At 38.7% G+C, this 13881-nt stretch overlaps 1 protein-coding gene across 6 annotated transcripts in view; it reads right to left on the bottom strand.

The window, feature by feature from the left end:
- SNRK (SNF related kinase) overlaps positions 1-13881 on the bottom strand; it is a 55259-nt gene that overhangs the window by 7044 nt on the left and 34334 nt on the right. For all 6 annotated transcript variants that reach the window (XM_021071714.1, XM_003132143.4, XM_013981529.2 and 3 more), the window contains 3 exons: positions 8025-8166; positions 3809-4021; positions 998-1132 (listed from right to left, as the gene is read on the bottom strand). In XM_021071714.1, coding sequence (XP_020927373.1) covers positions 998-1132; positions 3809-4021; positions 8025-8166 — 490 coding nt within the window. The remainder of the gene's footprint in view (positions 1-997; positions 1133-3808; positions 4022-8024; positions 8167-13881) is intronic.

The raw sequence follows: 13881 nt of genomic DNA, 5'->3' as shown, positions 1-13881 counted from the left end.
GGCACACTGACTACAAATAATTTAAAATCCAATAATATTCATCCTCCTTTAAAAAGTTATTATTGTTACATATTCACACACATATGTTCATATATAGTTGGAATTACTAGTAGGGAATTACTTAGAATCAGGAGCATCCTACTCTTTTTGAAGCACTACAATTCCATTGATTACGTTATTTGAGTAAAGACTAATTCTAAATAAATTTCGTAATAGTGACCAAAAAAAGTAACCCTTCTCAAGCTTTGATTTTAAATGGAAAGCTAATAAAGCAGAAGAAAAAGAAGAGTAGGAAAGTGGGAGGAGAGGGGAAGGGAGCGGAAGGTCGGAGGAAGGGCAGGAAGAGCAGGGAAGGGATACAGAGGAGAGCAGCTTGCTGCTCACAAAGACAGCGAATCGTTCACAGTGATGAAGGCAGACACAGGGAGAAAAGCACTCCACGTATACTGATCACTTATCCCCCACCACAACCCTGAGAGTAAACAGCATTAGGACACCCACTTCACAGATCAGGAAGGTGTCAGAGAGAGGTTAGGTAACCTCCCAGGGTCAGGCAGCTAATAAATCAACTAGCTGATCTGACTGTGAAATTCCTGAAATCCTGAGATAACATCATGCCACAGAAACGTCCTGAATGTTTTTTAAAATTATTCCAAATACTGAAGCCTGTTCCTGGAATGAAAAAATTAAAGAAAATAACACATTTATACATGTTAGACCTGGGAGAGTTTAATGGAAATAGCTGACAGACACTCTGGCTTGAGGCTGCTTCTCCAAACCAGCAGCTGCAGCCCCTCTCCCCACTGAGCCCAGAAGAGAAAGGCATCCCTGGTGACTAAGACCCTCCTCACTCATGTGGGGAGCCCACGCATGGCCTCTCCACTGAGCCTATAACCACAGTTGGTACTCTCACCCCACAGAGTTAGCAAACAGTTTTTTAAAAGTTCACTATTTCAAAATGTTAACTTACTAAAATCAGTGAAGATTTTTTTCTCACCTAAACTGGGCCTTGATATTGCTAGGGCTTGCAGACCTGGTCTGTATTTCTTTTTCTTGCTTTTCCCTCAGGATTCTTTCAGCAAGTAAGAAGTAAGTGGCTGTGATGTGGTTATACCTGTTGGTTTCCAGGGCTCTGAGAAATAAGGGAGAGTGAATATAAGCCACATCAGCAGGTTTGTTTTTTCACAAACAGAACTAATTTTCCTTAAAATACAAGCAAATGAAATCCAATGACCTAGAATCTTCAAAATAATGGAAAAAACACATATAAGAAAAAACATCCTTGTAGTGATTTAGATCATTCCTAAAATTCTAAGAAACAACTGCATAAAAATGTTCAATTAATGAGGAAAACTCAAAATGTTGATGGCAAGTGAGCTGGATATCAGTTTTAAAGGCATAAGATAATGAAGCTTTCAAGGATGTATGCATTATCCAAAAATTTAATGTCTGTGTCAGTGTTTATTAAACTGGCTTACTTGCTTCCAAAAGAACTATGAAATGAGTTATATGAATGTGCACTGAAACACTAGTAGCAATCAAAAAAATCAGAAAAAGGTTTTATTTTTATACTCTGTCTTTACTGGCATTTTTAGACATTTATAAATTATTAATGTACTAAAAGCATGTCATTAGCCTCTTTAAATAAAATCTATGCATTCATTCATCCACTTCAAAAGTAATGCTCTCTGAGTATTCAGTCTGGCTGGCAATGCGCTGGCAGGTGCTAGGGCACGATGCCCATCAGGCACATGGCCCTGCTACTCTCCTACAGCTGGCCTGCTATGGGACATGGCAGTAATGTCACAGAGGATCCACAAGGTCCAGAAATATGTAATTATGGTTTTCTGGAACCTTCTGTAGCTAGTGAATATACACAATGAACACTAAGAAAGGAAGCAATACAGGGGTCACTTCTTACATGTGCAGTGGGGCCACAGCTAATGAGGGCGGGTGGGGCTGAGTGAGAGATTCTAGGCAGAGCCCGAAGGGAAACCTGGGGGCCAGAAGGGCTTCTCAAGAGTGGTTTCCTCAGCCGAATACTGGACAAAGCTGTAGGCTTGTGTGAAGGCAACCAACAAATATACCTTTGAACTCAGGAATCACCCTGCAGTGAGGAGCTGTTCTTAACATGGGTAGCAGGCAAGAACTGCCTGACACCAGCTAGAAGGACTGGGGCTCAGGGAATCACCTGAGGCATTCAAACTGCCCCTTCTATTGGATTTATAATTGAATTTACATGAGTTAAATAGTTCTATACAAATATGCATGTATTTAAGACAAGACTATTAAGCCACTTCAGGGAGAGGCAAAGAACCTTTCATTCACTCAAAAATAATCATTTTCTACACTCGTAAAGTGACTGTCCTTGGTAGAAAGGGCAAGTGTCCTACTCTTCTCTGTTTAGGTCATCTCAGTATCTATGGGTCAATCTGTGAAAGCTTATAACACACTCTGAAACCTGTAAAAATCTATACTTAAACCAAAATCATGAACCTGACTTTATTTTTGTAAATCCTTTCCAGTGTACCCTAAAGATACATGTCCTATGTGTGGATACCTTCCTGGGGACCAGGATCCTTTTTATTTTCTTTTTTTGTCTTTCGTCTTTTTAGGGCTGCAACCACAGCATATGGAGATTCCCAGGCTAGGGGATGAATCGCATCTATAGCTGCCAGCCTATACCACAACCATAGCAATGTGGGATCCGAGCCATTTCTGCGACCTACCCCACAGCTCACGGCAACACTGGATCCTTAACCCACTGAGCAAGGCCAGGGATCAAACCCGCGTCTTCATGGGTACTAGTCAGGTTCATTAACCACTGAGCCATGATGGAAACTCCTGGGAACCAGATCCTTGAGTGCCGCATGTGACAGTCTGACATGCTACAGAGGTCAGTCTGGCCTGCAGCCAGCCTCCTCTCCCCTGAGGTCAGTTATCAGGGTCAGATCACACAGGCCAGAGTGCCCCTCCTGATAGGAACACTTTTTTTGCCCCCCCTAAAGTATATCCTCTTTCCAGCATACCCAAGTGTTTCTTCCAACAGGTTAAATAACTTTCAACTTTTCATTTGTGGAAATGATTCACATTTTTATAGATGGACCTCTAATAGAAGTGAATCAAATGATGTTAAAGCAAGTGCATCTTTATGTAATCATTGATTCCAAACTTCTTAGGTTATTACAAACTGGTTGGGTTTTAAAGAATACAACTAATAATGTGTGCATTTTGTGGGTTCCAGGTTACGGCAACAAGGGCTCTAGAGAGCCAGACAGTAACTATTTTGCGTTTTGGAGGTCATACGGTCTCTCTCACAACAACTCTGATACTGCAGCACAATGCTGCTACAGACAATATGTAAACAAAGGGGTATGGCTGTGAGTCACTAAACCTTTACTCATGAAAATGTGTGACTGGTCAACCCCTGATTTAGAGGACTTGTGGTATTGCCCTGAGTGTCCCTACTTCTCTGTGGGGACCAGAGGGAGACCAGGGAATGAAGAGGATATAGCAATGGACAAGGCATGTACTGGGATACAAAAGTCCATTCCAATCCACCTCTGCAGGAAGGGACTCAGTGACACCACTAACAATGGTTTACTTGTTCACTGGTACAAAAATAAAAACAAAGACCAACAAAACCTATGAGCCAGGCACTGGGCCAGGAACTCTAGAGATAAATGACATAACCCCTGCCAAGTGGGAATTCTATCCATGACACAGTGTCCATGGGCCCTGACATGTTAAAAGAACTCATTCCAAGGACCCAAAGCCCACGGCCCTATACTGATGAGTGCCAACATACTCGACAATGGCATCCCGATCTGCTATGTCCCCAAGCACCATGCGCTGAATGATGCTGTTGTGCTCCTCTTCCGAGAGGTTTTTATATGACACAAGGGGGATGTTGTACTTCGTGGCTGGTGAAGGGTCCACTCCCAGAAGCCAAGGATGGTTTTCAATCTCTTCTAAAGAGGCCCTTCTCTTGGGATCTCTCTGTAGCATCCGTGTGATCAGGCTGGAAAGGAAAGCAAGTCCATGTTAAAGCAAACAGCTGTGGGGGATTAGTAACCGTGTGTTACTGTATTTATCAAAATTGTTTCCTAATCTTATACCATCAATTTAATTACATTCACTAGTGGAGGTGGTGAGGCAGATGGGAATAAAGAAAATACAGTGCCATAAAATTCATAAAAAAAATCACAACCACCAGATATGCCGATAAGCCAAACACACAAACGCAGTTTCCTATCATCTAGAATTAACTCCTGGTACCAACATCTGTCCTTGAACTAACTGTGGCAAAACAACAGATACCAACCGTGGCAAAACCAGATACAATGATCAGCAATGACATACAGAATAGGGTGCATGAGCCAACTTCTATTTCAGGAAGAATGAATGACCATCCTGATGAAAGCAAACAAAATGCCATATATTTTAAGACATATATTTTGTTTAAAGGCATTGTGTTGGCTAGAAGGAAGAGTAGGAGGGAGGAGGTGAGGGAAGGAGGGCAGACCGAAGGACAGACAGATGAACTACTCATCAGGTAAAAACAGAGTAAAAGCAAGATTCTTAGAAGGCAAAGGACAAAGCTGCCCTCTGGCCTGATTGTTTCTGCTTGTTTCTGTTTAAACACTCAGTGCATGAAACAGAATAAAACATGTAAGGCCTACTGACGGTGGGGGATGCAATTCTTGGAAAGAACTTGATAGATGTTCTTGATTCACCCTTCAGTGTGAGGGTGAATGAGAAATGAGAAACAAATCTACTGCTAAGATGTCAAGAAGGAAAACTGCCTGCCTCAAAACTGGCTATGGAGGTGGAGTGGGAGAATTTCTTTTAAGAACTACAAGCTGATCCTCATACAAGTTTGTAGTCCAAATTAGTGATATCATATCTGTGTGATATACATATTGAATAAGTTAATTTTAAGAGGTTTCAGGCTGGAAGTACCCCTAGGCAACTAGTAGAAAAGTAAATGCAAACTCCCTATGTAATATTACAAGAAATTTGACCTCACAGTCAAAAAATACAAAGGAACCAAGGTACCACTGCAAGAACTAAAATATATGATGGCAAAATCAGAATGCAAAGACTTCAAATACCTCTACATCTATCAGTGAACACAATAAATATAAATGGAATAAACTCTCCAATTAAAAGCCAAAAATGCCCAGATGGTCAGAGGAGATTAAACAAAAATCCAACTCCCAATTTTTAAAAAATATGTACCCCCAAACAAGACAATAAAAGATTTAAAGTAAGAGGATGGAAAACTATACAGCACATGAATGCTAACCAAGAGAAGATTGGTATGGTTAGCTAAAACTTATCTAGATAACACAGACTGACTTTAAGGCACAAAGCACTATTAGAGATAAATAGTGATACAAAGCTTCAATTCACCAGTAAGATACAATAGCTTTCAACTTTTTTGGAACAACATTCCCCCGAAACACCCAAAGCAAAAACTGATGGACTTTTTAGAATTAAAAAGATAAATTTACTATGGTGTATTAATGGGGTAATAACTTTTTAGTTGCCCATGAAATACTTTTCACACAGCAGAAGACTATCTCAGTAAGTGATAGGTCAAGTGTCAAAAAAACTCAGAAGGGATGTAAGCAATTTTGAATAACATAATTAGCAAGCTTAATCTTAAGGATTTATAGAGAACTGACCCCAACAATTAGAAAACAAACATTCTTTGAATTCAGAACAAAAGGATTATTTGCAAAAGCTGACTCCATGCTAAGCCATAAGCAAGCCTTATCAATCTGAAAAAAACTAGTACCATACAGACTATATTCTTGGATCACAATGCAATTAAGTTAGAAATGAGTGACAAAAAACTAAAAACTCTATACATTTGGAAATTTTAAATACCTTCTAAAAGGGTAAACAATCAGAACTGAAAAATAACAAAAGGACTACACATCAAAATTAGTGGGATGCAGCTAAAATGATACTAGGAGGCATTCATAGCCTTAACTACTATGTTAAAAAGGAAAATTTGTGATGTGAATATCTGACATAAAAAAGGAAAAGAACAAAAGGATTATTGGTCCATGAAGTAGGTAGAAGGAAATAATACAGAAAAAAGAATCAATAACATAAAACAAAAAAATAGTAAATTAATAAAGACAAAAGGTAGTTTTTGAAAAAGATTAAAAAATTAACAAACCTCAGACAAGACTGATCAAGACAAAATAGAGAAGGCAAAAAATCAACATCAGAATGAAAAATGGTGGCAATCCCACTTTAGACTTCAGAGGATGTTATAAATAAATGGGGCCAATAAATTTGAAAATTTAAATAAAATGGCCAAGTTCCTTAAAAACAAAACTTAGTAAAAGTTACATAGGATAAAAGAGAAAACTGAATGGTCCTATGGTTATTAAGATAATCCCTCTAGGAGGAAGACACCAAAAGTAAGCTTCTAAGATGTTAGCACTGTTCTTTTTTAATTTTTTTTTTTTTTTTTTTTTTTGTCTTTTTAGGGTTGCACCCACGGCATATGAAGGTTCCCAGGCTAGCGGTTGAATTGGAGCTACAGCTGCCAGTCTATGTCAGCCACAGCAACAGCAGATCCGTCATGTCTGCGACCTACACCACAGCTCACAGCAACACCTGATCCTTAACCCACTGAGAGAGGCCAGAGATCAAACCAGCGTCCCCATGGATGCTAGTCAGATTCATTTCCCCTGAGCCATGACAGGAACTCCTAGAGCTGTTTTTAAGCTGGATAATGAGTACAAAAGTGTTCATTTTATTACATACACTTTTTATCCCTTCTTCTCGATATATATGAACATAAAATTAAGTTACTCTGCTTTAGTTCTTTTCAGAAGGTGCTATGGAGATACTCCTTGAATTACAAACACCTAACATAATGTATACCCACAGACCCGTGGCGTTGCTTCCTGGGGTAGCGAGTAATAATAGTAAAGGCATAAGGATTATGATGAGGATAATCATTAATATTCATTTGAGAGCTACTTATGTGCTAAAGGACTAAGCCATGAGTTTTATGCACAGTAATTTATTAAGTTTCACAATAACCCTGTGAGGTATCCACCATTCTTAAGATCATTAATAAACTGAGAAGCAAGTACTTGAACCCAGAGTGTTTGAATACCTAAGTTCTTAACCATGGCCAAAGACGGTTAAGCATCTTCAAGCTATCAGATTTCCTTTTTACCAGCCAATGGGAGAAACCAAAAACTCTGTTTCTATAGCAAAATCCTTCAAGTAGTAGCTATAATCTCAGCTGACTTTATTTTAAAGTATCACCCACAATATCAGTGAAATACTGAACTTCAAACAGTTCTTTTATTCTATTATGTATTTATCTCTACACATATCACAGTACTATGTAATACTTTAAATGCCAAATAACTTGCACGTACTTCTTCCCATAGCCACATGAACCAAAACAGAGCTCTTCGTTTTTTTTGTTTTTTTGACGCACCAGCAGCATATGGAAGTTCCTGGGCCAGGATCAAACCCGCACCTCAGTTGTGACCTGCACCACAACGGTGGCAACACCAGATTCTTAACCTGCTGTGCTACAGGGGAGCTTCTCCAAACAGAGCTCTTTAGTCAACCGGGGGGAGGAGTGCATGAATAAAATTATGACACTCTCTGTAAATCCTAAAATGATGTGTTGATGGTCTATTTCAGGAAACAAAATCCCCTAACTCGTCTCTGGAATGCCAAATAATTCCAGGTGGTTCTGCTTTTTGCTCATGCAAAAAGGGAAAGCAGTTCTTATGGTAATTCTTCAAGTGGAAGTAACCATCACTCCTGGAGGGTAAGAGGCATAGAATGGATGGATGTCTTGAAAAATTGCATATCTAAAACACAGACTAATACATTCTATACACCAATATTAAATGTCAAATCATATTCTGGGGTTAACTCCCCAAAACATACTTAACAAGAGCAGAAATATTAAGTTCAAAAATTAAAATAAACAAAGATAATAACCCACATGTGTATCTTTTTGTACTTACTCTTTACACTCTTTAGACACATGGGATGGTACTGTATATTTGCAATCCATGATCATTGTCAATGTTTCACTGTCATTGGCCTCTTGAAAGGGTGGCTGCCCACACACCAACATGAAAAGGATCACTCCCAGACTCCATATATCTACAAATCAAAGACATACTGTTAAATACTGAATTAGTTAGAAAATCAAAAACACTAAGAGGAGTAAAAGTACACTACCAAACTAATTTTATTTTGAACAGTTAAAAGCATTTATAACTGAAAGTAAAAAGATCTAGGGAAGAAAAGCCCCAGTAAGGGAGGGAAGGTATATGTCTTGTTCCCTGTTTTTATATTCACCTAAGACCCAAGCAAGTATCAGGCACATAGCAAATGGTCAATAAATGTTCAATGAAGAAATAAATTAATTCATGTGTTAATGGCAAGAACATCAACTGGAAAGTACCCAACAAGGTTCCCAAACCAAGAGACACACACTGTTATTTTCCCCATTACATTATCTACTAGAGAGAAAACTAAGATATTAACACTCTGAGATATGAAGAATTTTGCCTAAAGTCACAATTGTCCAGGTTGTTCTTTAACCTCAATCCTGGTCAGATAAACAGATCACATCATAGATAAGAAATTAAAGCTCAGAGAGAAGAGCAATACTCCTGGGCTGGGATGTCAATGAGGAAAAAGACTGGTTATGCGTTACTTCAGAGGAAATAACTAGGACGGAAGGTCTAAGTAACCAGGAGGCACACTTGGACTTAAAAAACAGCATAAGTTACTTAATAAAACCATGAAAACACTGGAAAAGATAGTAAGTTTCCTATCGATGTAGGTATTCTAGCAAAGGCTGGGTAACCACCTGCCTAATTTCCTGCATATGACATTCCTGTACTGATTTTAAGGTTGGGCTAGCTGACTTCTAAGGACCCTCTCACCGCCAGCATTATGGTAAATACCGTAATAACAAATAACCCCCTACTTCTTGCCACTAAATAAAGAACAAAGCCATCACTCAGATGGAAAAATGATGCTTTTCTTAGATTTAAAAAAAAAAAAAAAAAAGGATGACTCCATTTAGAAAGGACAACACAAGTAATTCCTTTTTCCAGAAATTAAAGTATAGCCATGATTATATGAACATTCATATAACAAGACATCAAGAAGCTTTCTAGGAGTTTTTGCTGTGACACAATGGGATTGGCGGTATCACCACAGTGCCAGGATGCAGGTTTGATCCCCAGCCCAGCACAGTGGGTTAAAGGATCTAGCATTGCCACAGCTGCAGCACAGGTTGCAACTGCAGCTTGGATCTGATCCCTGGCCCAGGAACTCCGTATTATATTAAATAAATAAATAAAATAACATGTATTTATTTTTAAAAAGCTTTCTAGACCAGCAAAACAGAGTATGGGAAAAGGCCTCATGGCCATTGTCACTACATCTGTAAACACTCAACTGTTGTTTTCATTTAAGCTTCAACACCCAAAATTATATAGGTTCATGAGAACTAAAACTTGTTAATAATGTATCTTTTACTTGGTCCAAAGTAAACAAAGATGGCAAGAAAGGCAGAAACCCCTAAGTTATACACAGTGATATTTTTTATACAAACAATAAATTTTACTAAGGATGCTCCAATAGAAATTAGTGAAGGAGGGAGTTCCCGTCGTGGCGCAGTGGTTAACGAATCCGACTAGGAACCATGAGGTTGCGGGTTCGGTCCCTGCCCTTGCTCAGTGGGTTAACGATCCGGCGTTGCCGTGAGCTGTGGTGTAGGTTGCAGACGCGGCTCGGATCCCGCGTTGCTGTGGCTCTGGCGTAGGCTGGTGGCTACAGCTCCGATTCAACCCCTAGCCTGGGAACCTCCATATGCCGCGGGAGCGGCCCAAGAAATAGCAACAACAACAACAACAACAACAAAAGACAAAAAAAAAAGACAAAAAAAAAAAAAAAAGAAATTAGTGAAGGAGATGGAAATATCTGCTAAAATTAAACCATTTACATAAATGAGAATTAAAGGGACCTGAGAATCACCCAGTTCAAACCCTTGACTCTGCAGCTTCCCTAAGAGGTCGCCTGGCTTTACTTGGATGCAGGAATTACCCTAGCAATGAATTACAGCAAACTGGCTCAGGACTCCCCTCCACTCACTGACCCACTCTTCTTTATCTCCATCTTGGAACAGAGGCCATCCACATTCAAAGTCAAATAATCTGAGTAATGGTAACTAACTGAACCTGCTTTTTTAAATATTCAGTGAGAATAATTTATAATCTCAATTCTAGGAATATACCTTATTAGCTTTTTAAAGGAAATTTATATAGTTGATATTTAACTTAAACCCTCTTTGTACAATATGAATCTGCTATTTCTGGTCACCTGCTCCAATTCTCAGGCCACCACTATGAAAAAGCGTCAATTACAATTATTCTCTCTTTAATGCATGTGTCCTGCATTTTACAAAATACTCATAATCTACAAATTACCTGTAAAGTAAACCCACCCATGTTCATTACACAAGCAGGGAAATTCAAGTTTTTGTTTATAATATATTCTTGGCTATCTCTTTTCCAAAGAAGGGGGGTATGGTAAATGGCTTACTATAAAAATGCATAAATGTAAAAATCAGGATAGTTGAAATAAAAACTTTCTCCTATTGTTAAAATATTGACAATGTCCAATACTACTACTATAACCAACTCTAACCATTAATACATATGTATGTGAATATTCCTATCTTTCCATTTAAATCCTAAAAAACAATAACTTCTATAAAATGAGCTTGGTTACACTATTTCTTCCACCATCTCATAATTTAACTGTGGGTAAACTAATTTGGGTTTTTATTTTTTCTCTATGCTAAAGTGGAGATAATATCTGACAGCACAATTATACAAAACTGATGATCTAAAAACATAACAAATAATATAAATATCAACTAATAATGACCCCAAATTCTTATTTGGTTAGAGAAACTTTCTTTTTCCGTTAAGTATTAACCTCCACAGCAACAAAGGGAGTTCTTGTGTGGCTCAGCACATTAAGTACTCACACTGTCACTGCAGTAGCTCAGGTCGCTGCTGTGGCAAAGGTTCGATCCCTGGCCCAGGAACTTCTACATGCTGTGGGTGCAGCCCGGAACAAACAAACAAAAAAAAAACCAAAAGAACAGCAACAAGGAAGTCCATTATTTGAAAACGTTAGATCATTTGCCCAAGCAAACTAACACACTCTGCTAGTTAGGAAGTGATGCATGACTAGAAGAGTAAAAAAATGACAAGGAATAGATATACATGTTTCCACTTACTTCAGTTAGGGTTCAAATAATTTCTGAACGTGGAAATGCTTATACTTTGAGAAACCTAGCTAAATAACATGATTTGAAGCATTTAAACTGGAGAAGAACTGAGGCAGTAAAGTTTTGGAAAGGGTGAATGACCCTCTTACTGAGACAACATTATTCAAGGGCCCGTTTATTCCATCTTCTTATTGTCCATACTTTGTATTTCCTTCTTACTCTATTTCTTGTCTTTGAATCATTAACCTTTCATCCTTTTTATTTATTTTATTACTCAAATGAATTTATCACATCTGTAGTTGTATAATGATCATAACAATCTGATTTCACAGGATTTCCATCCCATAGCCCAGGCACAACCCCCCACCCCCCAAAATTAGGGAAGCAATCCCGTTTACCATCGCATCCAAAAGAATTAACCTTTCATCCTAAGGGCCAAAGGAAAAAGATAAAAATAGTCACTAAAGGAACACAAAGTGGTGTGTGTGCCTTTAATCAAGTTAGTAACAGTGAGGTGCTTCCTCTTAAAGATGTTCTGGGCATTATAGAAGGGCTAGAAACCATATAAACAAGACAGAGCCCAGCATACAGAAAGCCCTCCCAAGGAGGCTGCTGCTGCTGCCCTGCTCCTGTTCACCTGTGCTCTATTCTGGACAGTGAACACAGAAATAAATGAGACACTCCCTTGCTGTTACAGGGCTACTAATTCATTGTGAGAAACAGACAATGGGTAATAGAAACAAGTAAGCTTAAGAAGGCCCAAAGCCAACACAAAGAAGAAAAACTAATGGAGATGGGGGGAAAGAAACAGGGAAGGCCTTTTCAGTAATTCAGCGTGGAAAAGGTGATAACTCAGGGGTTTGGTTCCCAGGACTAGACACCTGGTATTACAGGACTAAGAACTGCTTCAAAGGAAGGGAGGTGGTACTTGTCCTAATAAAAATTCATTTAGTGGATATTTAAAATTATCTTTTCTGTTAAAAAAAATAACTTGCTACTAAAACTACGAACTCACAAAGTATAAGATCATAGCCTCAACTTGAGATCTACGACCACAAGGGAATCCACCAAGTCTGTAACTGGAGAGGTAAAGATGGGTGGGGAAAGTTAGAGAAAGAGCATGGAATGGGGACTTTACATTATTTTCACTTTAAAAAATACTAGTGGAATTGTTTATTCATATTAAAGGTCCACAGGTTAACAAACATCAACCATCTGAAAAATGATACTAATATTGATACTATCTGAAGCATTTGTTTTTATTTTGGACCTGGCTATAGACCCTTGGTTAATAATAGAAAAAGAAAATATCACTTCATAGAATACAGTTCCTTTGATTAAAACAAAAACTTTCAACTCATAGAACTGTGGGTGAGGTGGAAAGATAATAAAGTCTCTGTTAGTACAAAGGATGGGAATTACTGATCCCCTTACTGGCTTTCAGGCTAGCTGAAAATAAGATCTCAAAAATGAGCGCCCGTCTCATCTGCTGACATTCAGTAGGTCAATTCATCATAATTATGATGATCAACTGAATTATGCTATTTCTAGAGTTGGAAGTGGAGTTGATATTACAAAGTTCATTTAGGCAAGCTAACAAAAGAAAAAAATGAAAACAAAATAGAATAAAAGAATGATTAATTTGAGGAAAAGTAACTGCAAGAGGGTGTGGAGGGGGAATGTCACGACTACTGAGAGGTTTTCTGAAAAATCATTTCTGAAGTGAACTATCTAGACAGCAAAAGAATGACGAGGGATTAGAAAGTAATAAAAATAGGGAAACCAGAAGAAAGGTTTTAGGTAGAAACTTCTATTTTTCCCTCTGGATTTCTTTTATCAGTGTAGCAATAAGTCATGAAATCAACAGGAACAGAATGTTCTAAAACCGCTACAGATGAATTTGGGACCAGCACCTTTTACAATACCACTCACAAGTGGCAGAATTTATGCAATCACTTTTCAGTTCCAACTACGGTCAACAGCAACTGACATATGACCCAATACTAATGTTAAAGGGAATGCTTTCTCAGAATAGCAAGTACTGCTATAGTAGAAGTGTGCAGGTTCCAGGGGGTCTATAATGAAACCTAGGACCTTTGTTTCTTTTTTTGCACATGGAGGTTCCCAGGCTAGGGGTCTAATTGGAGCTGTAGCCACCGGCCTATGCCACAGCCACAGCAATGCCAGATCTGAGCCGCATCTGCAAACTACATCACAGTTCGTGGCAATGCTGGATCCTTAACCCACTGAGCAAGGCATAGAGGCCAGGGATCGAACCTGTGTTCTCATTGAGGCTAGTCAGATGAGTTTCTGCTGCGCCACAATGGGAACTCCATGGATCTTTGCTTCTTGTATGATATTCAGAAACCTAACCTCTATGGTCTACTGATGTGAATTCCTACCCACACAGTACGAACGACTCACCTATGTTCAAAATCAGCTAGAGCTCTGGTTACTAAAGATTCTTTTCTGCTCTGAACAAGATAACTAGTTGGATCTAAGGGACATAACTAGAAACCATAGGGAAAGTAGAAAACTGTCAGGTAATCTGAACAGTGTAA

This window comes from Sus scrofa, chromosome 13 (genome assembly GCF_000003025.6).
Source record: "Sus scrofa isolate TJ Tabasco breed Duroc chromosome 13, Sscrofa11.1, whole genome shotgun sequence".
Lineage (NCBI taxonomy): Eukaryota > Metazoa > Chordata > Mammalia > Artiodactyla > Suidae > Sus > Sus scrofa.
Note: the sequence above shows the minus strand (reverse complement) of the source record. Positions and strands in the feature narration are given on the sequence as shown.